The 25,123-nt window shown below is 47.3% G+C and overlaps 1 protein-coding gene across 23 annotated transcripts in view; it reads right to left on the bottom strand.

The window, feature by feature from the left end:
• The window catches only part of PNPLA6 (patatin like phospholipase domain containing 6), a 57,047-nt gene that overhangs the window by 8,551 nt on the left and 23,373 nt on the right, over positions 1-25,123 (bottom strand). For 12 of the 23 annotated variants that reach the window (XR_009757660.1, XM_061582732.1, XM_061582742.1 and 9 more), the window contains 16 exons: positions 23,644-23,849; positions 22,525-22,656; positions 22,030-22,153; positions 21,055-21,168; positions 19,790-19,865; positions 19,468-19,608; positions 19,322-19,385; positions 17,254-17,422; positions 16,868-17,050; positions 16,267-16,385; positions 15,770-15,926; positions 14,146-14,262; positions 12,805-12,874; positions 9,112-9,231; positions 8,495-8,611; positions 2,134-2,282 (listed from right to left, as the gene is read on the bottom strand). Coding sequence is in view for 21 of the 23 variants with exons in the window: in XM_061582732.1 (XP_061438716.1) it covers positions 2,134-2,282; positions 8,495-8,611; positions 9,112-9,231; positions 12,805-12,874; positions 14,146-14,262; positions 15,770-15,926; positions 16,267-16,385; positions 16,868-17,050; positions 17,254-17,422; positions 19,322-19,385; positions 19,468-19,608; positions 19,790-19,865; positions 21,055-21,168; positions 22,030-22,153; positions 22,525-22,656; positions 23,644-23,849 (2,058 nt within the window). In the remaining 2 variants the exon portion in view is untranslated. Of the gene's footprint in view, positions 1-2,133; positions 2,283-8,494; positions 8,612-9,111; positions 9,232-10,833; positions 10,938-12,257; positions 12,423-12,804; positions 12,875-14,145; positions 14,263-15,769; positions 15,927-16,266; positions 16,386-16,867; positions 17,051-17,253; positions 17,423-19,321; positions 19,386-19,467; positions 19,609-19,789; positions 19,866-21,054; positions 21,169-22,029; positions 22,154-22,524; positions 22,657-23,643; positions 23,850-25,123 lie in introns of those variants that run through there. The other 11 variants (XR_009757666.1, XM_061582780.1, XM_061582707.1 and 8 more) reach the window with 8 other exon arrangements.

The raw sequence follows: 25,123 nt of genomic DNA, 5'->3' as shown, positions 1-25,123 counted from the left end.
TCTCAAAATACTTATTGATACATGTTTTGATTTGATACACTTACAGCACAATTCTAGACCCAAGATCCATTGGCTCAGAGGCATTAGGATCTGCTGGAAGCCTTGCTATGCCAGCAGGGTGCAAGATAACATTGCTGCCATGAAAAACACGCTGGTGGAACACATCCAGAAAACAATGTGCTCAACTTCCCATATGACAGTCTGCTCTGTGTGAATTGCCCTTTCTGCAAATTCCCCCCCTTGTGAATTCTAATTGTGTGCAACATAAGACCAGAGAGATTTAGTCCCATGCTACAGACCTTATCATTTGTCTTGTAGTCTCCCTGTATAGTGTTAATATACTGGCGTTGTGCTGTCATTGGATGTAGAGCTGCAGCACATCCTGTGCTCTGATGTGGTGATGTGAGCAGGGTGGGAAGTGGTGGAAGGCAGTCATTTCACATTTTCCCCCTTCCACTGAAACCAAAGGGAAGGAAATTCCTTACACCAGGTAGTATAAAGTTGAGTTGTTGACAGGATGCGGCCGTGGACTGAAGGAGTATAGGATTTGGTGCATATGTGCTTCTCTCCTGTGTTGGCTTCTCCTGCCTATGCCTTCACCCCATGTCAGCCACTCCACTGATGTATCTTTCTATTAGTCATGCCCACAATGTATCAAGTTCCATAGGCATTGCAAGGCTTCTGCCAGATCCTGTCACCCATCAGAACTCCATGTAGGATTGTGCCGAAAGAACTAAAATGATATTTGCATAGTTTTGAAGTTGTTGTTAGCTGCCCTGGGCTCTGATAGTCAGAAGGTGGGTACAATACTAATGCGAATAATAATATGGATAAAAATAGAACGCAGCAGAGCATTGCTGCGAAGAAGGCAATAGCCTTGGAAGCATGTACTAATGTTGTTTTAAAGGATGATGTGAATGCTCCTGCGTTTGAGCAAGAAAGTGATGGAGTGCTCAGTTAAGAAAACAGTGTACTAAATAAATACATTCAAACATGCATTCAGGAATTAAGTTAAGTGTGGTGGTGGGGAGAGGGGCAGCGTTACACAAGCACTATCTAGCAGGGGCCTCTGACTCTCAGGAAACCACATTCCATGCAGTTACGTCACAATTGGCAGGCAACCTCCAGACTGCTGTCTTGTTGTGGGTGGTATTCCACACCATGTCATTAATAGTGTCATGCCATTAATAGCGGTGGATTCATACTGCACCATCCACACATCTTTCTGCTTCATTACTTGTTCTGCAATACTTTCCCAATGTTACTGCATTATTGCTGTCTAAATGGCACTCTTGAGCTATAGCACAACAAAAGTGGAACCACAGGACAAAAACACCAAAGGAACATTTCTGGTATAAGAAGTTACAGGATTTCAGCAGGAAACTATGGGACATGGACCTATTTGCAAACTAAGTGTTATGAATGCCCCCAAACCTTTGCAGGTACAAATGATACTGAAAGTGTGATCACGTATAATAGCCCCAATAACATCATAAGCACAAACCAAGATAAATACTCAAAAAAAAAGGAGGAGCCCAGAATCATTTTTCTCTCCAGTGACCTAAGAACATAAGAGCAGCCCTCTTGGATAAGGAAAAAAGCCCATCGATAGCATCCTATTCTCAGAATGGCCAACCAGATACTGACGGGATCAGAGTGCAACAGTGGTCTCCCTGCTTGTGGCATTCAGAGGCACACTGTCTCTGTCAGTGGGGGGAGAACCTAGCCTACTGCCTGCTCCATGAATGTGTCTAACCCTCTTTCAAACCAAACCAGGCTGGCGTGGCCTTTTCTATGTCTGGTGGCACTGCAGTTTGAATGTTGGGAAAATGTGACAGAAACATTTCCTTAGGGAAAGATCACTAGATCCCTTACAAAAAAAGTAGAGGCAGAAAAAAACGATCTTATAGAAATGAACGTTCTCACATTTGATGCTAAAATGAAAGATTTCTTCCGATTCATATTTTTTAGACAATGAACAAAAGACTGAATGATAGAACTTTTGAAAGCTTAGCAAGAAAAATGATGTAAGAGATGGGAAAGTAATGGAGAAGTGAACCCCCCTCCCCCAGCATTGTACATCCTGGCTGGAATCTCCCACTAGCTAGTTGTGTGGTGGTTGAGGGGTCTTACCTTGACCTTCTCAGCCCAGGGGTTGAGGCGTTTCCAGAGCAACCACCAACCTGACAGGCTGTCCCCATAGTTGCAAAGATCTGTTTCATCCTGACTACCCACATCAATGGCAATGACTGTCTTGGCACCCATGTTGCGAGCAATGTCAGCTGCATTGAGAGGAGAAAGGGAGAGAGATGCTTCAGGGAGAATGACGGAGGCAACCTGGATTTCAGGAGGGATGGGCCACAGGACATGGCAGAAAGCATAACAACAATATCAGAGTTTGGGAAAGCATTGCTGGCACCACTAGTTGAAAAAGAGGATTCTCTCCCCACTTCCCTCTCTCATCTCAAAGCTCACTAGCTTTCTTTTAGCTTTTATTAGTGACATGGCTGGAGCTACCTGGCAAATTTCTCTGTACCATGCTGCTATTAAAGATGATAAAACCTGGTTTGGGTCAGTAGCTAATCAGCCCCACAAGACACCATCACCTCTTTTTCTATTCATTTTTGGAGCAGGAAGTTGTAAGCAGTAACAAGGCCAATTCTCCCTCAGTTTTGCTCAGTAAGGCAACTTGACCTTGCAGCGTCTGATTTATTCTGGTTCCTACCATCCTGCAGGAATTGGGAGAAATACCAGTATAACATGCAAGGGGCAGAAAAGGTAGCTAAGCACAGTCCCACAATTTGTCTTCCTTCATATATGCTACTAAGAATTGAAAGAACCTGAAATTTAAAAACCAGAGAACCTCCTTTAGTTAATCAAGCTCATAAAACAATATTCAGCAGTTTTACCACTTCCTTTAGCAAGTTCCAGTTCAGAATGCAACACGTTGTCTCCAGCAGCTCATTTGAGGTTTGAAAAGAAGTTTAAACTTGCATCCACAGCATATCATTGTGTTGTGTTAGTGTCTAGTAACGAATTGGATTCAGGATCCTGAGCTTTCATTTTTTTAAAAAAGGTTTTAGTCCTTATGGCACTTGAGATTAAAAGAAATATCAGTGGGGAAGTCAATGGGGACATCTCAGAAAGCAGAGAATCGCTAAGGACAGGGAGATGTTTTACAGCTCTTTATAGCTTCTGCATAATTATCAAAATCAGAATATATGGAAATAACACATAATTTGTTCTGGTATCAGAATGTGGCTTTTTATTGCCAAACCCACACAAGTTTGGTTACAACGGATGGCCAGACAAACATGGAATGAACAACAGGGTGCTGTAGCACAGATCAAGGCTGCAGCAACAAGAGAAGCATCAAGCAAAACCAAGGCAGCTTTGAGAGCAACAGCCCCTCTCTCTCTCTGCGCAGCACTGAGAAGACCTCATCTGGGAGGTTGTAGTTAGGTTATTACAAATTTGGAGGGAAGTTGAGAATCAGAGGAGGAAGAGGTTCAGAGAAAAGTTGTACAGATAAAAAGATGATCTGGAATAGTGACAGCCTTGACTAAGATTTTAAAGGAAGAAGACAAAGGAGAAATGTTCATTAGCTCCACTGTAGAGAAACCATGAGTCTAAACTTTACACAGACAGATTTAGGATAAATGTTAGAAAACAATCAATTCAGCAATATATAAAAACAGATGTCCAGCAACATTCATCAGCTACTCAAATGACTTGAAATGACTCTTGAAATGCCTTATAGGCAGGAGTGATTTTTTTAAAAAATATGTATTTTAACAAAATCTTGAGGACAAGAGAACAATAGTGGATGCATTTCCCTTTTGTTGTGTCTGCCTCTTGCAGAACAGACACTGGGCAAAATAGGAGGTACCCCAATCATAAGGTCATCTACAATTTGAACCAGCTTAATTTAAGAGGAAACCTGGGAGTTATAGTTTGATGAATACTCAACACAATGCAGGGGAGTCATAACTGGTGCTGGATTTTCCGTTGTTGTCTTCTTTTACAAAAAGCAGGCACACATTGGGAGGGGGCTGATTTGAACTGAAGCTGTGGTATGAGAGGAAGTTTCTTTTAACATTTCCCCACTGAAAATCCTGCCCACCTGGAGTGTCTATTAGTCACAGAGTGGAAAACATACAGGCACTCATGTTGTGCCTCATGCTTTTCTCTCTAAGCACAACAGCAGCTCCACAGGGTTAGGGTTGGGGAGAATTTGCATCATGAAATGGGCTTGGGGGAAGAGGGTCCACTGTGAGGCAAACTCTTTGCTCCAATCTGTGTGACAACTTTTGATGAAGAGTCATGTCTTGTTTAGTGCTTTATTCCGCTATTATTACAGCCAAGGATCATTTTTTATTAAGGATGGGCAATGCCTAGCAATCCAGGATAGAGCCTTCCTGGGTGTGGCGTCTCAAATTTGAAATGTGCCCAGCCTCCAAAGGCAATGAGGATGATCAGGGGACTGGAAACAAAGCCCTATGAGCAGAGACTGAAAGAACTGGGCATGTTTAGCCTTGAGAAGATAAGACTGAGGGGCGATATGATAGCATTCTTAAAGTACTTAAAAGGTTGCCACACAGAGGAGAGCCAGGATCTGGGCTCAAGTTACAGGAAGCCAGATTCCGACTGAACATCAGGAAAAACTTTCTAACTGTTAGAGTGCTAAGAGAATGGAACCAATTACCTAGGGAGATGGTGGGCTCTCCATCAAGAGGCAGCTGGACAGCCACCTGTAGGGTATGCTTTAATTTGGATTCCTGCACTGAGCAGGGGGTTGGACTCAACGGCCTTATAGGCCCCTTCCAACTCTACGATGCTATGATTTATGATTCCAGAGGTGTTTTCCTATGGCATGCCTATTGTTCCTAAGAACCTTGAGCTTTCCATGAAAGCATCTTGATTGGGACAGGAGCATAATCTTCCTGGATGGGGCTTGCACAGGAGACGCCCACAGGTGGAAGGTGTAAAAAAATGTTAGCCTCTAATGGTTGCAGGGTTGAAATGAAAACATCATGTTTGGAAATGCAAAATGAACATGCAACCAGGCAAACAGGATGGGAGTCAACATTCTGTATATCTTCTCAGGGACCAGGATTTCAAAGTCCACATTTCACGATTTTTCAAAAGCTGACTTTAACATACACACAGCCTTATTATAGCTCTGGGTCAAAACAGATGCAATACAAAAGCATTTCACAGCAAGTCCTTCAGTTGCTCTGCAAGTCGGTCTTCTCAACTGAAATGACAGATGTGCTAACTGAATGCTGGCTCTAATAATCAGACTTGTCCACATACTTCTGTTTAAATATTCTTGAAATTATCCATTCATTCACCTTATTAATTAAAACAAACAAATGTGCAGAACTGCTCTGAAGATATATATATATATGAATGTGTACACATGTCTCTTGGTGAGGCCTCTTAAGATATCTTCCAGAACAGTCTTTTTCAGAGCTTGTCTCTGGAGAAAAGCAAGTACATTTGGATCTTTTTTTTTTCAGTGCGGTCACTTCCAGGGTAGCCCCACTACTCTAAAAATATTACACCTCTGTGCATCAACATCTCCACCAATTATATCGGGGCCATCCTTTGTGTGGTGAAAACAATGTGTGGATTGCATCAAAAGCTACCACACAACGTAACACCTGTAACCTGGCCATCACTCTGCCTGGTGAGGATGAGTCTCTCTCATGTGGCCTTCAGTGTGGGATGGGTTGCTTACCTTTCCTGTTCCACAGCTGTTTCTGCATCATTTTAATCACATCGCGAATCTGCTCCTCTGGGCTAACAAGTGTAGAGGGGACCAGGGTGGGGTAGGCTCTGAAGATTTTCCCTGGCTACTTTTTAAAAGCAAATGTGAAACAGCTAGAGCTGCCAGCTTATAGCGTCTTTTCTGCTCTGTTTTACTACAGCACCTGCAACTGTAGGTGGTGTCTCCTCATACCCTCCCCCTCACCTCTGTAACAGGAGCAGGCGCTCTTTGACGATGAGGCTGCCTGTATGCAATAACCTGACACCAGGATACCCTAAAGAACCATCTGCTCCCACATAATCCTGCCGAGCTACTCAGATCTGCCTCGGGGGGCCCTAGTATGGTTCCCCTTCCCTTCAGAGGTAAGGTTGGTGCCAATTTAGGATAGGGCCTTCCAGGTTGTGGTGCCCCCTATACTCTCCAGGGAGATTCAGCTGGTGCCGACTGCTGTTTTTAGTTTATTTTTTGTAGTGTAGGTAAAGTCCTTTTTATTTGCTTAGGTCCTTGAGATCTTCTAGTTGTATGCCTCATTTTATCTGGCTGGAAGTTTCTCCTGCCACTGTTTTCGTATGAATTTGTTGTTGTGATTGTTATTGTTTTTAAAAACTTTTATCACTCTGAGAAGCAAGTGACCAGAAGTAGTGGGACAGGACTCCTCTTAAATATATATAACTAACTTCCCCCAGCCCATGCCCCCCCCCAAGTGACCTCACAGCCTCCACTGGTTCTGCCCTCATTGTCACCTAGACTGAGGACAGGGGCAAGCATGAGACCTGGGAGAGGATGAAGTTTCCCAGGATGACCTTCCTCTTCTTATGACTGTACCAGGGAGTGCTTGTGTTTGGCTGCCCCCGAGTGTGACATGTGACCCTCCCAACTTCTCTCTCCCCCTTACCTCAGGGGATGTGGACCTGGATGCTAAAGTCTCCATTCGGCTTCCCAACAGGAGACATTTGTTTATTCCTGGGCAAGGTCCTTGAACGAGTGGTTGCGGGCCACCTCCAGACACTCTTGGATGAGACAGATTATCTGGATCCATTTCAGTCAGGTTTCAGGCCTGGTTTTGGCACAGAAACAGCCTTGGTCACCCTGTATGATGACCTTCGTCGGGAGAGAGACAGGGGGACTGTGACTCTGTTGATTCTCCTTGATTTCTCAGCTGTTTTCGATACCATCGACCATGGTATCCTTCTGGGGAGACTGGCTGAGTTGGGAGTGGGAGGTACTGCATTGCGGTGGTCCCACTCCTACTTGGCAGGTCGCCTCCAGAAGGTGGTGCTTGGGGAGCATTACTCGGCACCCTGGACTCTCCAGCATGGGGTTCCGCAGGGGTCAGTTCTGTCCCCCATGCTGTTCAACATCTACATGAAACCGTTGGGTGCGGTCATCCGGAGCTTTGGAGTGCGTTGCCATCAGGATGCTGATGACATGCAGCTCTATTTCTCCTTTTCATCTTCTTCAGGTGAGGCTGTCAATGTGCTGAACCGGTGCCTGGCTGCGACAATGGACTGGATGAGGGCTAATAAACTGAGGCTCAATCCAGACAAGACTGAGATGCTGCTAGTGGGTGGTTCTTCTGATCGGATGGTGGATGTCCAACCTGTCCTGGATGGGGTTGCACTCCCCCTGAAGGAGCAGGTTCGTAGCTTGGGGGTTCTCCTAGAACCATCTCTGTCACTTGAGGCTCAGGTAGCCTCAGTGGCACGGAGTGCCTTCTACCAACTTCAGTTGGTGGCCCAACCTGGCTTCAGTTGTCCATGCTCTGATAACCTCTAAATTAGATTACTGCAATGCACTCTATGTGGGGCTGCCTTTGAAGACGGTTCGGAAACTGCAGCTTGTGCAAAATGCAGCGGCCAGATTGGTAATAGGGACCAAACGGTCCGAACATATAAAACCGATTCTGTCCCACTTGCATTGGCTGCCTGTATGTTTCCAAGCTTGATTCAAGGTGCTGGTTTTGACCTATAAAGCTTTACACGGCTTGGGACCACAATACCTGATGGAACGCCTCTCCCGATACGAACCCACCCGTACACTACGTTCAAGATCAAAGCCCTCCTCCGGATGCCTACCCCAAGGGAAGCTCAGAGAATGGCAACAAGGGAGAGGGCCTTCTCAGTGGTGGCCCCCAAATTATGGAACGATATGCATGACGAGGTGCGCCTGGCACTAGCACTGTTATCTTTTCAGCGCCAGGTCAAGACTTTCCTCTTCTCCCAGGCATTTTAGCATGTGTTTTTATATTGTTTTAAATTTTTAAATTGTGTTTTAAATTGTTTTTTAAAAGATGTATTTTAAATTGTATTTGTTTTTAGTTACTGTAAACTGCCCAGAGAGCTTTGGCTATGGGGCAAGTATACAAGTATAATAAATAAATAAATAAATAAATTAGGGTATGTTCCCTTTGTGTGAGTGGCAAGTAGAGAGGCCCCAGCAGGCAGGCCAAGCCAGCCTGCATCACACCAGAGAGACTGTTCAACTGGCAGCCATTATAGTACACACACATCTGCATCTAGCCTCAAAGCCATTACCTTTTGGTTCATTTCCACAACTCTCTTGGGTGGGGTGGGGAGACTTTAACAGACTTCCCAAGCCCCTTGCTGCATTTCATACAGGCTGTTAGCTGGGTGTGCCTGAAGCTGAGGCTAAGACCTTTTAGGGTGATGGGAGGCAGGTTTTCACAACCCTCCTCTGTCTCCATGACTGGCTAATACTTGCCTGGGAGGTTGTTGATGTAGCCGCCGTCCATCAGTAAATTGCCATCCTTGGGGTTGCAGAGTGGCGGGAGATACCCGGAAAGGGTCATGCTAGCTCGCACATACCGCCACAGCGAGCCTAACCATGTGGGAACAAATGTAATCAGAAGAGCAGAGAGAATCCCAGAGCAGCAATGAGCCCTTCAGGAGAGGGATGGAGAGAGGTGCAGCATAGCCCCAGCCCACCTGGCCCAGGCAGGAGAATTCTGCAAGGCACTTGACAGAGGAGCCAAGCTTAAGGCAGCCTTCCAGGCTCCAAATCTCCCCAGCCCAGTCATCTCCCATAAGCAGCCAAATAGCCTGCCAAATTTCCAGACGGATCCGACTATCCACAAGCCTAAGCCAGGCTTGGCATGTGCCCCACGGTGGGCCAGCTTCTTTTGCCATGCAGAATTGCCAGCCTGAGGAAAGTGTGCCTGTAGGCAGGAGCCAGGCTTGCAACTCCAAGCCTGTCATGCCCAGCTCTAGCAAGATGGAGGAAGGCAGCGATTCAGAGGGAGGAAGTTGTGTCCCAGTCAACTGATGGTCTCCGTCCCCACTGCCTAGCAGCCAAGGTAGCGAGGCGAACGCAATGCTGACCTGGGACATTGTTAACATAGCAGCCATCCACAAGCAAGTGACTGTCCTTGGGGTCGCAGATAGGAGGCAAATAGGGGGTGTAAGATGCACTGGCCCGGACGTAGCGCCACACACTGCCTGCTGGATGAAGATGGAGATTCAATCAAAAGGAGCGGGGGGGGGGGAAGGAAAGGAAACAGGACAGGAAGTGACATCATGACAGAAGCTTCAGAAACACAAAGTGCACATGGAGGAGAAGAGGATACTGGGAAGGTTTTCTTCAGTGGAGGAGGACCAGGGTGAACATCCATCCATTTGAGGTTAGAGGCCATGAAGTGGAATAGGCTTCAGCATGGCCTTCTTGCCTAACACTCAGTCTCACCCTCTTGGAACGCACCTCTCCCCCCTCCCTCTCTCCCATCCAGTGTTGCTGAATCCCTTTCCAGCCTTTCCCCCTTTTTAAGCTCAAGTAGCATCCCTGGAGCCTATTTCCAAACACTCTGATGGCTTCAGTGAGGCCAGAAGTTGCCAGGGGCACCTCCACATGCACAGCCAAGCTAAATGCCAGGCTGTTCTTCATGATGCAGCCTATTGACCTCACACAGCTGGAGCCTCTCTCAGCAAGTCATCCCCCCTGCCCTAAACAGCCTCAACAATGGCATCAAAAGGCTGTGGGCTCTCTCCCAGCAGACAGGAGAGCCCCATATCTGAGGGGTGAGGAACCGCAGCAGGTGATTTTAACTTCAATCCACAGCTGCAAAGGAAGAACTAGGAGTGCGCTTAGGGCCTTTTTCTGTTACATAAGAAGAGCCTGCTGGATCAGGCCAGTGGCCCATCAAGTCCAGCATCCTGTTCTCACAGTGGCCAGCTGGATGCCCATGGGAAGCTCACAAGCAGGACAAGCAAGCAAGCCCACAAGCAAGAACACTCTCCCCTCCTGAGGCTTCCGGCAACTGGTTTTCAGAAGCATGCTGCCTCTGACTAGGGTGGCAGAGCACAACCATCATGGCTAGTAGCCACTGATCACCTGATAACCTTGTCCTCCATGAATTTGTCTAATCCTCTTTTAAAGCCATCCAAGTTAGTGGCCATTACTGCCTCTCGCTGTTGTGGAAGACATCAGAAAAAGGCATCAAATTCAAAAACCACGACATTCTGCCTGCAAAGGAGGCACGCCTTCTTTGTACTCTCCTGGCCTGACATTATATAAGATCTCAGGTGCAGCAAAGGTGGGTGTGGCTATCACCACAATGGCTTTGAGGGCCAACCTGTGAGGTATGGTGGGCCTAATCAGGCCTGCAGGCCAGACTTTCCCCACTGCATGGGACAATGCATGGGGCAGAGTGTCTTCCATGCAGCCCTCTGTGAGACACAATGACCAAGAAAGCAAGATGGCAGAGTTCCAAAATAGGCTGGTTTTGGATCCCAGATCACCTGGAAGCCAGGCAGCCCTTAACTATGAAACCACAGTGGAGGCCACCTGGATCAGAAGAAGCAGGAAGGGGACAAAAATGATTAGGAACTTCTTCCGCATACCCGCATTGAAAGGAAGGGGAGCTGAAGTGAGATTTATTTATTTATTTATTGTAGTTATCAGCTATCCCTAACCAGGGTTCTCTGGGCAATGAACAATTAAAATAGCTTAAAAATACAAGTCCACTAATGCAACAATCTAACAACCAGAGAGAGATTAACCATTCATTCCAACAGGGTGTCAGTAGGAGAAGCTCCCAGTGGACTTACGAAGAGGAATGAGGGAGGCCTTGGTTGAGCGTTGTAGTTCTTGGCAACAGAAGTGTTGCAGGCAAAGCACCACAACTGCCCGTCCCTTGCTTGGCTTCCCACTCCTAGACCACAACACGGAAGAGACCAGAAACAATTTATCATTGGAGCAGCACCATGGTAAATGCTGGAACTTTAAACACCCAAAAGACTGGCATTCAGAGCAGAGTATAGTACACTCACTTTCAGATGTTCCTCTTTAGCCTCTCTTGTAGGTGACAGAGAATCTGCAGTGAAGCCCCCCCCCCGCCTTCCACCTTAGTTTGAAAGATTTGGCTCCCTTGGAATGAAAACACACACACACCCCTTGCCTAACTGGGGGTGGGGGAAAGGGGTTAGCTGTGTTAGGAAAGACAGAAAAGTGGGCAGAGAATGAAGAAAGCCAGGCACTTACAGCCTCCCCAGCCCCTGCCCTGCAGATGGGCACGGCTGCTGACAATGTCCCAGGTGAGATCTGAAGCTTGCAATAGCCAGTGGGGCAATCAGAGGACACAGCAAAACCTACCCACCTCCCTTCTCTACCCCAGACACAATCCATCCCCCTCTGAAGCAGATTTCAAAACTCATTCATTCATTACATTTCACTGGACAAGACTGCTCCCCCCCCCTTATAGAACCTGTAGGAAATGACTAGCAACATCCCCAGGGATGGGACAGCTCTACCCAGTGCGGCTCTCTTGCTTGGAAACCCACCTCTTCAGGCTGGCTGCTCCAGTACATGGGAACCCAAAGCAAATGAGGTACAGTTAGTGGGTTTAGTGAAGAGCAGACATTTTACAAGGAAAGGCAGGCCCAAGGCTAGCTAGGGAAGGGATAGGCTACTTTCAGAAGAAACATGGCATGCAATGCAGAGATACCCTGGATCACAAAGGGCTCTCTTCACTCTGCCAACTTTGCCTTTTGAGCCAAAGGAATGGAACCCACTCAATGTGCCTCACCCCTAAAAAAAAAAAAGCTATTGCTCAACCCCAAGGAAATAGGGATCCCCTTAGTTTCTTTCTGTCCCTCTCTAGCTGCCTCTGCAGAAAGGTACGATATTAATGACTCATCACTAACCAAGTCCTGGGTATTAAGTAAAGGCTAGCCATCATGAGACCCAAGTCAGATTTGGATGGGTACCTAAATCAACAAGACCACTCGTGTGGGTCCCTGTGCTGTGATGCCAAGATCTCAAAAAGGGTTTTTTTGTGCCCCCTCAAATTGTCAATTAAAAAAATCAAGTTTTTGCTCTGAAAAGAGCCTTGTACGGGCTGTGAAAGGGGAGACGGCTGCTGTCAGTGGGGTTGGAAATGAAGGTAAGCATCTGAACCTTGTATGCTTTTAGGGGCAGATGAAACAACCTGCTCTCAGCTGGGCACTGTGCCTGTAAAATGCAGCAACAGGCCTCCACCTTAGTATCCCACTAACCTGAGGACCTGGAATTTTGCAGGATATTCTAAGGGTACGTCTGCATGGTTATGTTCACTGAGGGATGAGGTGGACCATACAGGAAGCACAGGGATGTCTCAGAATGGAAAAAAGGTACCACCTGCCTTTTCTTCGACCTCTTCCTGTATTAGAGATTGAGTGTTACAGTCCTTAGAAGGGGATGTGGGCAACTGGATGTGCCCTTCCCTCCAGACTATCTGACACGGAACCAAAATTGAAGAATGGAACTAAACCGCAGTGCAAGAGACCTATTTTGAGCAGGCACCCAGGGCTCTCTGGAGACACCTGTTTCGTTTTCAGTCTCATAATCTCCTACACAATAGGGGCCTCCTCTTTCTGCCATTCCCTAAAGCATGAGTTCCATCTCCTTCCAGTTAGGGGACCCAAGGGCATGAGGGTCTGGGCATCACAGGCCACTGCTGAACTTCAGGGGCATGGTGTGTGTATGTGCTGAACCCAAGGGTCAGTCAAGCCCTACATGCTGGAAGAGGAAATGCAACTTACCATCTTTGTGGACTCGCATGGCAGAGGCTGTGATGTCTGTTGTCACATTAAAGTATGGGAGCCAAAGATCCTGTAGAGGACATAGTGGATTGGAACAGAAATCACACACACAGGATTTATCTTGATCTTCAAGAGATGGGGGAGAGGAAAGCCACAAAGAAAGATGCCTCTACAGTGCAGACAGGTATGTACATTCACCCTCACCTGAGTTCAGTAGCAATGAAAGCCAACTTCTGCAGCCTGAATAATTTACACATATTTATCATGTTTCTTTGATTTGTTCTATTTCTGCTAACCACGTGGAACTCTGTAGAATTATGGCTGGAGGGGTGGCTAGCCCTTTTCTCACCTTGACCACTGAATTCATGGTCAGCCACTCCTTCGAGGGGCCCAATGCACCAGCAGCAATGGGCGTGGCCAATATATCAATGCCACACATGCTGAACATGGAGACCACACACACACACGCACCACACATTCAGTACACACATGCACCATGTACTCACCAGAGATGCAGTTTCATCGAACACTCTTGTGCTCTCTCATGTACATGCACAACAGTCACACACTCATACATACACTTTCACAAGCAAACACCCACCCAGAGACACACACACCCCAAATCAGCATTTCCAGATCTCCTCACTCTACTGCTAGGTTGGAGTTGATGGAAATCCTGCTTTTTTACTTTGCCCAGAAGGATTTGTGCAACAAGGCAGTATTTCCATACACATCCACTCCAGTACTGGGGTGGGGGGAAATGCTACATTTCATCTTAAAGTTAACAGGCAGGAAACTTTATCTCTGATTTGAGTGTTGTGGTGTTTTGTGCTAAAATCAGGGATAAAAGATCCCTCTGACTGCTTTTTAGCAATTCTCTCTGAAAGGGCAGCCAGAGGGATCTTTTTATCTACTGATAGGGAAACAAAGCATTCTGATTGCTTTGAACAAAACAGGACAGACAAGAGGGTTTTATCTCCTGATCAGATTGGGAGATAAAGCTGTGGGGGCTAGTGGGCCACTGCCTGGGGCCAGAGGTGGGCTGCATTTGGCTCACGGGCTCGCCCCACCCATGACATAGAGCACTGAAGCTCTATTGCCCCACTTGGCATCAGAAATGTAACATGGCAGCTGCTATCTGCAACTATGAAGAGAAACAACAACAGAGATTCCCAGAATGATGGATTCTGCACCACTAAATCTCAAATTCTGCATTTTGGTACAGGCCCTTCATTAGACATAAAAGCCCATTGACTCCAAAAGCTGTAGCTGCAGGGACATAGATCACAACTGCAGCATGAGGAAACAGACCTCCCCCTCACAGGGGCACTGGTGGCATACCTCAATCTGCTTGTCCTGGAACACCTTATGAATGCTGGTGTTGAAGGCAGAGCCAGAGAACATGGAGGTAATTGGGTAGGTGAGATCCAGCACTGTGGCAAACACCGAATTCATGCTCTATAGAAAGGACAGAGAACTGTATTGGAACGGGGGTGGGGGAGGGCATGAGATGATAACAGGCTGCTAAAGGGACTGCGGTTCAGCCCCACCAAGTCTCTAGTAATGGGCTTCCTTCTCGCCAGGCTTCTATTTTGCCACCAGGGAAGCAACTCTGAAAATACAGGCAAGGACCTCGCTGAGAGGGAAGTTTAGCTAAACAGGTAGCCTGTATTAAACAATGTTGCAAGGGCTGGGTGGGAAAGAGAAAGAAGCTGATTCACAATAAAAGGTTTAACATGGAAGATGGGTGAGAGCATGATTGTGACAAGTCTAGTCTACATGAACATTCCAGCAAGAAATGACAGCATGCTTCTTGTAAGAAATAAACAAACCACGTTTGGCTATTAGGAAATGATCAGCGAAATTCATTCATTTTCAATTATTTTCATTTTCACACCTGGTTTGCCTCCAAGAGCCTGGTCCCTTGCTGGTCTATAGGTACCGCCTCTTTGTCTCTGCCAGAGATCCTCTCTGTAGGAGCTTCACAAGAACTTCCACCCGGATCCTAAATACCTTGATCCCTTAAGTGATCCCACTGCTTTCAATGGGAGCCAGTTTCAAGCACTGTGTTTAGGATTTGCATATACTGGCTAATTTGTTAGTGAGGCCAATCCAGGATTTGACTATAATCCACGGGAAATGTGGCATATTCTCAATGCATTTCCATTTCTATTATTTATTAGTATTTTTTCACTCATATTCCTTGTCACAGTTTTGCCAGTTTTCATTTATTTTATATATTCTCGCTTCCCAATTCAGTTTATTTTTCATTTCATCTTATGTATTGATATTAACTTTTGAGGAAAACATGTTATTAAATACACAGATAAAACTCTCGGAAGAGAGAATCCACCTTGTCTAAAACTCTGGACTCTACATCTATTCTTCCAGTTAGCGAGCAAGGAGATTGTTTTCCCCTGGCCTTCCATTAACTGCCTCTACCCACCAGTGATTCCCTCAATCAAGACCAGGCAGGCCAGGTAGAAACTCATGCAATCATCATCATCGCTATTATTATTATTCAATTTATTACCCGCTCTTCACCAGTAGGCCCCAGGGCAGTCATAACAATATAAAATACATTACTAAAAACAGTTTAAAACAAATTACACTGCATGAAGATTGAAACTCCTGCAAGCACACTCGAACTCCTCTCCAAGCTTCCAAAATGCTTGGGCTAAGGGCCATAGCTTAGCGGTGGAGCATCTGTTTTGAATGCAGAATGCCTCAGGTTCAGTCCCCGGCATCTCTACCTAGGTCTAGGAATATCTCATCTGAAACCCTGCAGAGCTGCTGTCACTGTGGACAATACTGAGGCGGATGTACTGTTGTTCTGACTTGGTATAAGCCAGCTTCCTAGGTTCCCTGCATTTTGGCAGGCTCAATCACATACAGTATCTGCTTGCCTTGCTTTCCCTATTATTCCCATCCCACGCTCTTCCTGCTGGTTCCAATACTTGCTCACTTTGGCCCACTCCCTGGCCCGCTGCTTCGTGCGCACCGCACTCCTCTCCTCTGCATACAGGGCACCAATGAAGGAACCAATTGAGGTGCCACCAATCAAGTCGATAGGGAGACCGGCTTCCTCCATGGCCTTGATCACCCCAATGTGAGAACAGCCCCTGGAGGAAAGGGAAGAACCACACCTGAAGCACATCTGCCTCCAAAGAAAAAAGACCATTGCCATCCCATCTGCCCCCCATCCCTGCTGTTCCAAGAGTGGCTGACAGCTCACGTGGCACCTCCGTTGCTCCTCACTAGGCCAAGGGAACTTTTTCTGACATCAAGGGGAAGCCATAATAGGAGTGCAAGAAGAAGAAGGTGTTTTCCCTGCCCAAAGACTTAGCAACATGGTGAGGAAGCAGCCAGGCTCTTCCCCGTTTCAGTGCGTTTCTGCCCAGGAGACAGGCAAGCCCTTCTGCCACCTTAGAAACACTCCCCGAGTTCTTTGGGGCAAATTACCTGGCTCCACCGCCACCCAGGACTAAAGCAATGGTGTTGCCTGTAAGGACTCGGGCCAGACGGGAGAAGTCACTGTGGCGATCGGCATTCTTCGCAAAGACCTTCTCATACATCTCTCTCTATTGAGGGAGGAAACAGAAAAAGGGCACATGGCTACCTCCACCAGCCCCAAAGAAGTGCGAGACTGTGAGGAGAAACCTAGAATGTTTGCCTACTACAAGGTATCAACTTTTCCCCTCCAAAAAAGGGCACTCAAAACAGGTGTCGAGGAGGGGGGAGCAATCCAACACACTACTAGTGGGCCCAGCGAAGAAAACGCGGCCTGTGCTGCTTCATACTTGCCCATCAGAGAGATTCAAGCTAGAAGAGGGTGGGGGAGAGGGGGACACTGTGCCAGGGCGAGTGGGGCTCCAGGGAGAAAAAAAACACACCGGGATAGAGATTTGGGATGCGAGCTCAAGAAGCATGGGGAGCAGCACCCTCACATGAATGGGCAATGAAACTTTGCCGGTGAGAAGTGGGATGAAGGGACAGGCTCTTCGGAGGTGCAAGCAGGGATGGAGCGCTAAAAGTGGAAGAGCAAAGCAGAGTCAGTAGGTACCAGCTTATGAGGGTTGCGCCGGGAAAAGACCCTACGGGGACATTTGATGTGTAGATGTCCTGAGCACCAGCTGCGCATGTTGAGCCACTCTACAGTGCGGGCAGGACTGGGGCCATCTTCACGGTGCAAGAGGATGAGCTGCTTCAGGGCCCGCACCGCGGTGTTCTCCAGCATCTGCTCTAACTGGGCAAAACACAGAAAAGGGACCGCTGAGACCATGGCCTTGACTCTCGTCACAGCGCAGGGAAGCTGGACTTCTTGCTTCAGCTGATCAATCCCTTGTTGCTCCCTCACAGTCCTCATCAAAAGCCATCGCCTCCCGTATCAGCAGAGAGAGCCCCATTGCCCAGGCCCAATTTCACACCTGTCATGAGAATCCCCTTTACCTCGCCCAGGGTGGGCTCCTGGTCCCCCAGACCCACAATGAGAATGCAGTCAGCTTGGCGGATGCAGCGCACAGTCCAGGGCGTCAAGGTGCAATCAGTCTGGTACAGCACAATGCGATGGATGTCCTCTTGCTGGGCTAGCCATCCAGACAGTCGATATTCATGGATGCTTAGGAGGGGGCAGGGGAAGGGAAGACATGGGTTGTCTCATTGTATCCTCACCAGCTAGTACTCAAGATGAGGAAAGGAGATGGAGAATGTCTAGAAATATCAACCCTACACCTCTCTCTTCCCTGTCCCTATTGACCCTCCAAAGTGCATAGCCTGCTGCCCTACTCCCTTTCCTCCATGGGGTTGGGGGAGTGTTACAAACAGTTGCTAAGCAAGCTGCTCTCTGGGATCCCTCCCCCTCTTCGGTGCATCTTGTTTGGAGGAGATGTCCTGGTCGGATGCCTTCTGTAGTCCCAAAGAAACGGCACTCAAAAGAAATACTCCATCATGGGCGTGCTGATCATGAGTCTGGGACTACATATAAAACACCTTGAACACAAGGATTGTCTCAGCTGACAAGGTAAGTTCCAGCTCAGTGGTGCAGCACCCGCAGGTTCATTCTCCGGGTAGGACTGGGAAAGTCCTGCCTGAAACCCTGCAGAATTGCTGCCAGTCAGTGTAGGCGATACAAAGCCTGATGAACCACTGGTCTGGCTTGGTATAATGCACACTTTCTACGCTCATATATATCTATTTATCACCACCATAGTAATCCTATAACTATTAAAATGCCACTGTATCTTGACTGGTCACAGTTCAGTGCAACCAAGAGATGGACAGACGGTAAGCACTGCAATGCAGAGGGTTTGAGGCACTGAGTTCTACAGGTAAAACTGCCAGCCTGCCTCCCTGAGCAGCGGAGGCAGCCCTGTGTCCAATGCCAGCTCCCATGTCTTGTAGGAAGCAAGTACAGCCATGCACCAGAGTGGGCCTCTCTTACAGCAGAGCAAACCCCGGGCCAGGAGGTGGGACACAGCCTGTAGCTGGTTAGCAGATACAGCCAATTCAAGATACCTTCCCAATCACCTGCTCCCATTGGTGGTACATGCCCTGGTCTCCTCTCGCCTAGACTACTGTAATGCGCTCTACGTGGGGCTACCCTTGAAAACGGTCCGGAAGTTACAACTGGTACAGAACACGGCGGCGCGCCTGATTAAAGGCAGCCACCGGCAAGATCACATAACTCCAGTGCTAAAAGAGTTGCACTGGCTACCAGTTGCTTACCGGGCCCAATTCGAGGTGTTAGTTTTGACCTTTAAATCCCTACACGGTTTTGGCCCAGTCTATCTGAAGGAGCTCCTCCAGCATCATCAGCTATGCCGCCCAACAAGATCAGCCTCAAAAGACCTTCTCTCTACCCCATCAGTCAAAACAGCCAGACTGGTGAGGACTAGAGAGAGGGCTTTTTCAATTGTGGCCCCCACCCTGTGGAACTCCCTCCCAAATTCTCTCTGCCATGCCCCTTCCATGATGAGTTTCTGCCAGGCCTTGAAGACCTGGCTCTTCAGGCAGGCTTTTGGGGTTGGCTAGATTTTATTATCTTGTGTCCAGATTTTTAATGTTTAATGTATCTGAATGTTTATTTTGTACGTCACCCAGAATGGCTGGATAGCCAGCCAGATGCGCAACTAAGAAATTCAATAAATAAATAAATTATGGTAGGAAGTGGAAGAATTAGTCTGTTTGCTCTCTACAGATCAGGTCCCCGTCAGTAGGGGCTAGGCTGCCCAGTGTTGGAGGATGTCGTCGAGTGGGGGAAATAGGTTTAATTAATTATGTTAACATGCATAATTTCTTTTGATCACAGAATCTTGATGTTCTGGACAATTTTGTTTTTTAGATGCAGAGAACCTAGAAAAACTAATTAATGACAAACTTTTGTCATTATTCTACAGCTTAAAGAAGCTTCACAGCTTTCCTCTTGACTCAAAATCCCTCCAAGAATCTGGTGATTATAACATTTCTGCCTTCAGATCCTGTGCACACATCCTTACATCGTGACCCACACATCCCCTACCTGTCCAGTGCTGAGGCCCCAAGACGAGCCCGGATGATGTCACTGGTGAGCAGAAGGGTTGGGCCTGCAAAGCCAGAAGAAAATTAATTGTGACTGAAGAACCAGGGCCAAGGAACAGAAGGAGAGAGAGCGATGGCTGGGCTCACCAATGGCATTCAGGGCGTGCTTGAGTTCCAGGGTGAAGGCTGCCGTGGGGACATCGTCACACACTGGAAGGACAGCCACAGTTGAGAGGTTACTGGCAGGGTTGGTCAGCTCTGAGCTGGGGGCTATGCCCAGTCCGGAACCTACAAGGGTGACATAGTGGTCATCGAGGAACACGATCCTGAAGTGGCTGGCACAGGCACCATATGCCTGAGAACAGGACTCTACATACTACAACAGGCCCATTCCCTCACCCATTGGGGCACTCTTTGAAATCACAATACAGCAGCAGGCTGGTAAAGGCCTGAAGTGAAACACTCCTACCTGGGAAAGGGCCTCGCAACTGCTGCAAGTTCCCCAGGATCTTCTGACTCAATAGGTGGATAAGGCGGGTGACAATCTGAGTAAGGCAGAAACAAGTGGAGACATTCAACGAGGCACCAAAGGGAGGACTCAGCCAGCATCTCTGGGCTGCTTAGTTTAGTCAAGCTCCTGAGCTGTTGTTACCAGCTCTTGAGCACTACACAATTCTGCAACCACCTGTGGTGTCTTGAGCCAAGTGTTGGCTGCAATATGAGCAAAGGAGGGACTATGTGCAAGAGAGTGACGGCTAGCCAGGCCACTTCACTGCTTGAAACTCACAGGATACTCCTTCATCCAATCCTCCATAAAAAAAATGACATCTTCCTACCCACATTGAAGACAAAATGCTCCCTGAATGCCATCATTCCTGTCCCAGCCTCCCTCAGTGCTTAAGAGCAAACTCTTCAAGTGCATCCTTTGGTAGCATGCCCTCTGGATGTCCTTTACGGGGCTATGACTCTGGCTTGCTGAGATGTTTCATACAAATATTATTCTACTAAGTGTGAATTAGCATCTTCTTTTTGGCTGCCCCCACTTATCCTGTCACGATATAGTGTGTGTTTGTGTGTGTGTAAGCTTCTGTGTCTTTCTGCTATGCAACTAAGGAAGTTGACAGCAGTCCAACAGAAACTCTGCAATATGAGGGTTTGCCATTCGGATGTATGGGTCTCATCAGCATCTCTTGGCATATTCAGGAAGCTCAGGATTAATGCCATTAAGGCTAAATGAGCAGCAGGACCAGCATCCCATTCAAACTGTACTTTTCTTTTAAAAATCGCCCAGAAAGTTTGCAGTCAGAAGAACAAACTGACAGCATCCAATAAGTTTTATAATCACAACAAATGTCAAGTAGTAGAGTATCTCTTTTTTCCTGTGCATTATGGGGTTTCTAAAAAATGTCAGTACATATTTTGGGCGCCAACCATTTAAAATGATATTGTGGATGTTAGAAATATACTTGACCATGGCTTCAGTTTTGATATGTTTTTTTTAATCGCTGCATTCTTTATATCAAGAGTTTACGTCTATTTATAAGCCCTCTTTGCTGTTCCAAACATTTATTTCATGTGTTTAAGGGGTATCACACACATACTCCAAATTCTGCTGAAATAATTTCTTAAACCAGTTGCACAATTAAAGGACCACTTATTTGTGCACCAACTTGCATAATTCACCTCAAAATCAGAACTTGGTAATTCTTAAGCACAGAATTCCTGACCACCCACCTGAGGATACCGTCGTTTGATGTTGTTGAGGGTCCCTTCTGGGAGCTTGGCCAACTCTGTGTCCCTTACAGCATGAACAGTAGTGGCTCGGGCTTGGTGGGTCAGGGCTTCTACCTGAAGACACAACAGGTGGGGCACATTAGGTCACTTCTGGTGATGTGGGCCACATCTCAGGATTCCTGGCATGAAAGGGATGAGCTCCTCAGGATGTCAGGGTCATGCCAAACAATATTTTGGCAATAATGATTACGGACATTTAGGAGGAACCACAACTGGGCAAAAACAAAGATGCTCACTGTGTGTGATTGTTCAAGACTAGGCTAGAGTGAGAGCCTGATCTTGTGACTTTTAAGTCCAGCATTAAAGAATGAAGGGGAGCACTGTCTCCCAAGAACCACTCTTGGGACCCAGGGCCAGCCTTGAAAGCACTAAATAGCTCAGGAGGAGGATCTGCTTCTGTAAGGAAACTAGAATTCCCTGCAAGTCCCCATGCTTTGCCAGAACTGAGGTCTGCTTTCAGCCACCTTCACATCATGCTGGAAATAGTGGAGTCTGGCAGTATTTAAATTCTCTGTTGACAAGCAATAGTTACCGGTACCAGGAGTCTCTCTGGTCCAACTCCTAGAATCCCCAAGAGGCTCCAGTTCTCCAGCCTATCTACCAGAGCTTTTCACCCAAGGATAACCTCCTGCCTTGGACCTCACACCCATATTGTCTACTCACTGTCTGTCCAGAGGAAGGAGTAGCAAGGGGGGAGCAGCATGTGGGCACAGTTTGGTCTCACTCCTTAGTTATGGTCTGCAAACCCTACAAGCTACCAATATCTGAAGGAGGAGTTGACTGCATCCTGCAGCAAAAGCATTCTGCATTTATGCAGTAGCTTACGTCAGCCAAGTACACAGCGCAGGCCAGCATTCCCCACCCACACCCACCCCACATGCCCTTTCTGGGAATCCTTCCCTGACTAGCACTCACCACTCCAATGAGGTCCCCACGGCCATATTCCCCAACCAGCTCCTTCTTGCCATTGCCCTTCTGGATTACAGAGCGCAGCCGGCCATTCAGCACAATGTAGGTGCAATCTGACTTGTCACCCTGCCTGAGAGAAGGGAAAGAGGAGGAAACATTGGTCAAACCCCAACCTTTCTTAGGCATTGATATCCATCAAAGTCCATCATCAGAGAAAGCTATTTGGGTGGGAGAGTCATGATGTGGGTGGGTATGTATATGTCCGTCCACTGGGGATCCTTAAGAAGAAGCCCCCACTTCACTTAGGGGGCACAACCACTGACGCTCCTGCCTCTATCCCCCTTCCCCCAGTTTTGACCGAAGGGACTAAACTGAAGCGACAGGAAGAGGAAGGGCCCAGAATTCCCAAGGTGCAGGATAAGTTCAGAGTCCCACCCAGGAAACAGGAGACTCCTGGCATAAGATGGGAAAGTGGGGTAGGGATAAGTCCCTGGCCCTTACCTGTAAAGGGCCCGCCCAGCCTCCACAGCCATCCAGTCGATAGCAAAGTCCATCTGGCGCACAAAAGGAGACATTCGGGCTGCCACAGTGTGAGCTACACTCAGGACCACACTTGGCTGTTCCCGCATAATCCTGGAGTGGGGGTGAATCAATGGTTAGTGGCAGGGGACATGCTTTTTAGCATGCAGTAGAAGGCCCCAGTTGGGGCCCCAGCATCTCCAGTGGCAGGGCTGCAATACACCCCAGAATGGGACCCAGAAAAGGCACAGCCAGTAGCAGGTTAGCTGAACAACTGCTTGGGATCATGGCAAGGCCCAATTCATGTACCAGGACTAGTTACTTGAAACTGCAGAATAGCCTTCCCCAAATGTGGGTCCCAGATGTCGTTGGACTCTTTTGAAGAAGCACTTCCCCCCCCCAGCTTTTCCCTGACTGCTAAAGCTGGCTTTTGCCCTTTTGTACTTTATGATGCCCTATTCTATTTTTTTAATTATTTGATGTGATTTTTGCTAGATTATATGGATAGTTTTATTGTACATTTACGTTTTACTGTACACTGCTTTGAGATTTTTTAATGTTAAAAGGTGTAGAAATGATCCTAAATTAAATTAAATTAAAAATATGTGGGGAAGGTTGGGAAGGCTGCTGTGGTGTTTCCAAGAGAGCTGCTACAAGTGGGAAATTGGGTGTGCCCACATGGTGGTGCCCCTGTGGCTGCACCAGTTTTAATCACCCCAGCTAATTCCCTAAGACATTAGCCAGCAAGGTTGAAACATGAAGGACTTTTAGTGGCTGCTTTGCTACTAAAGAAATGTATATTTGAGGGGTGGGGGAGAGGATATGTTGAGGCCTCTCCTCCTGACTCCTCCTCCATATTACCATATTGAAACAATACATGGACTCTGGCCTTCTTTCTCTCCATTCTGCCTCCCCCCGCGACTCTCCTGAGATCACAAGGCAGAGGAGAAAGAATTGGCTCAGGCAAGGAGAACAAGAGTGTCTAGCCAGCACATAGGGAGCACTGCTGAGAGCAGGGGAGTGAGCAATGATGGGTGGCCAGGCACAGACAGTGGCCACTGTGTGACAAAGCGTGTGTCCGCATGTGAGTGTGGCACTCACTCATAAAAGTCAGACTTGGAGATCTTAAGGAATGTGCAGTCACGGTTGGCCTTGATGGTGAAGATCAGTGGCTCTCCAGTGAGCACGGCCAGTTGGCCCACCATCTCGCCAGGCTGCGTCAAGAAGAGGCACACATCTTCAGCCTTGTCAATCATCCTCTGGTAAACATGCAGGCAGCCCCACAGAACAAAATGCAGGCTGACATCCTGTCAAGAGAGACCAGCATGAGCAGCGTCTCCCCAGGGAAAAGGCTCACTGCTGGGTTGGATAGAGAAAAGGAATAAGCAGGGAGCCTGTGGATATGCATGCACAAAACACAACAGAGGAAGTCTAGAAATAACCATTACTATAAAGGTTTTATTTTTAAGCAGGTTTCTGTCTGTCAAAATGTGAAACCATGTTAAAAACTCAGGAATGGGCATTTTGATGGCAGCAATAAATACTTTTGGAGCCAGCAGGCATTCCACTCCCTTTCTCTTCCTCCAGTTCTCATGCCCTTTCCTGATTTATTCCCCTCTTTTTCTAGTCCCTAACAAAAATACCTGATTCTCTGTAAGAAGCTGTGCTTTAAATTCCATGGCACAGCAGCAAAACACAGAATTAGAAACAGAGGGGATGGGGTGGAAGGAAACTCTAACAAGCTGAACCACCAATAATTCAAGCAACTGAATATATATAAACATTCTTCCTCTTTGGCAGTCGCTGCATTTGGGCTTCTGGTGGAAAAAGTGCCAGGAATAAGATCTACATGCGTTGAGCCTTCTGCTCCTGGTCCCTGCAGTCCTGAGCTGAAACTAGAGTTGGAGCAAGAATGGTAACTAGAGCTAAAACCTGGAGGACAACAGGCAGGTGGCTCTGCTCTATTAACCAGGCAAAATTAGAATGTCAGGCTCCTAGTCGTTGAGTCAAGCACTGCCAGTCCAGACTGTCTGCCAATTACAGGGAATGATGTTCCATATCCTTGTTTTCTTCCACACCTGGATTGCTTGCTAGGTTAGGTGCCAGTCACAGACTACGAAGTTCTGGGTTCATCTCCCAACAACCTTAGACTTTTGTGATGTGCTTGAGTCCCTTAATTTGCTCACAAGTGGTCATCTCATCTTATTAATTGCCAATTGTGAGTCAATTTAGTTCAAGAGGTACATAACACAGCACCTGACAAATGAATTCATACTAGCAGTAGAAAGGTCCTTTAAGGTCATCTCTTCCAACCACAAGCCCTAGGAGCACCTAAGAAGAACCACAACCTCAGAAGCCTTTCCAGCCTCCTTCTGGCAGCCTACGCATCCCCCCCCCCAGCCACTGGCCAGCTTCTCTTGGAGCCGGGAGGCCTTTCCTCACTTTGAACTTAAGTCTGCCGGCCTGGAGTTCCATAGCATTGCTTCTTGTCCTGTTCATGGCATCTAAAACTTGGAAAAGATTCAGCAGACAGTTAAGGGTCTACAAGACAAATCACATTAAAAGAGGCTGAAGAAACTGG

Source organism: Rhineura floridana, chromosome 1, assembly GCF_030035675.1.
Source record: "Rhineura floridana isolate rRhiFlo1 chromosome 1, rRhiFlo1.hap2, whole genome shotgun sequence".
In the NCBI taxonomy this organism is placed as follows: Eukaryota; Metazoa; Chordata; class Lepidosauria; order Squamata; family Rhineuridae; genus Rhineura; species Rhineura floridana.
This window is presented reverse-complemented; position numbering and strand designations above follow the sequence as displayed.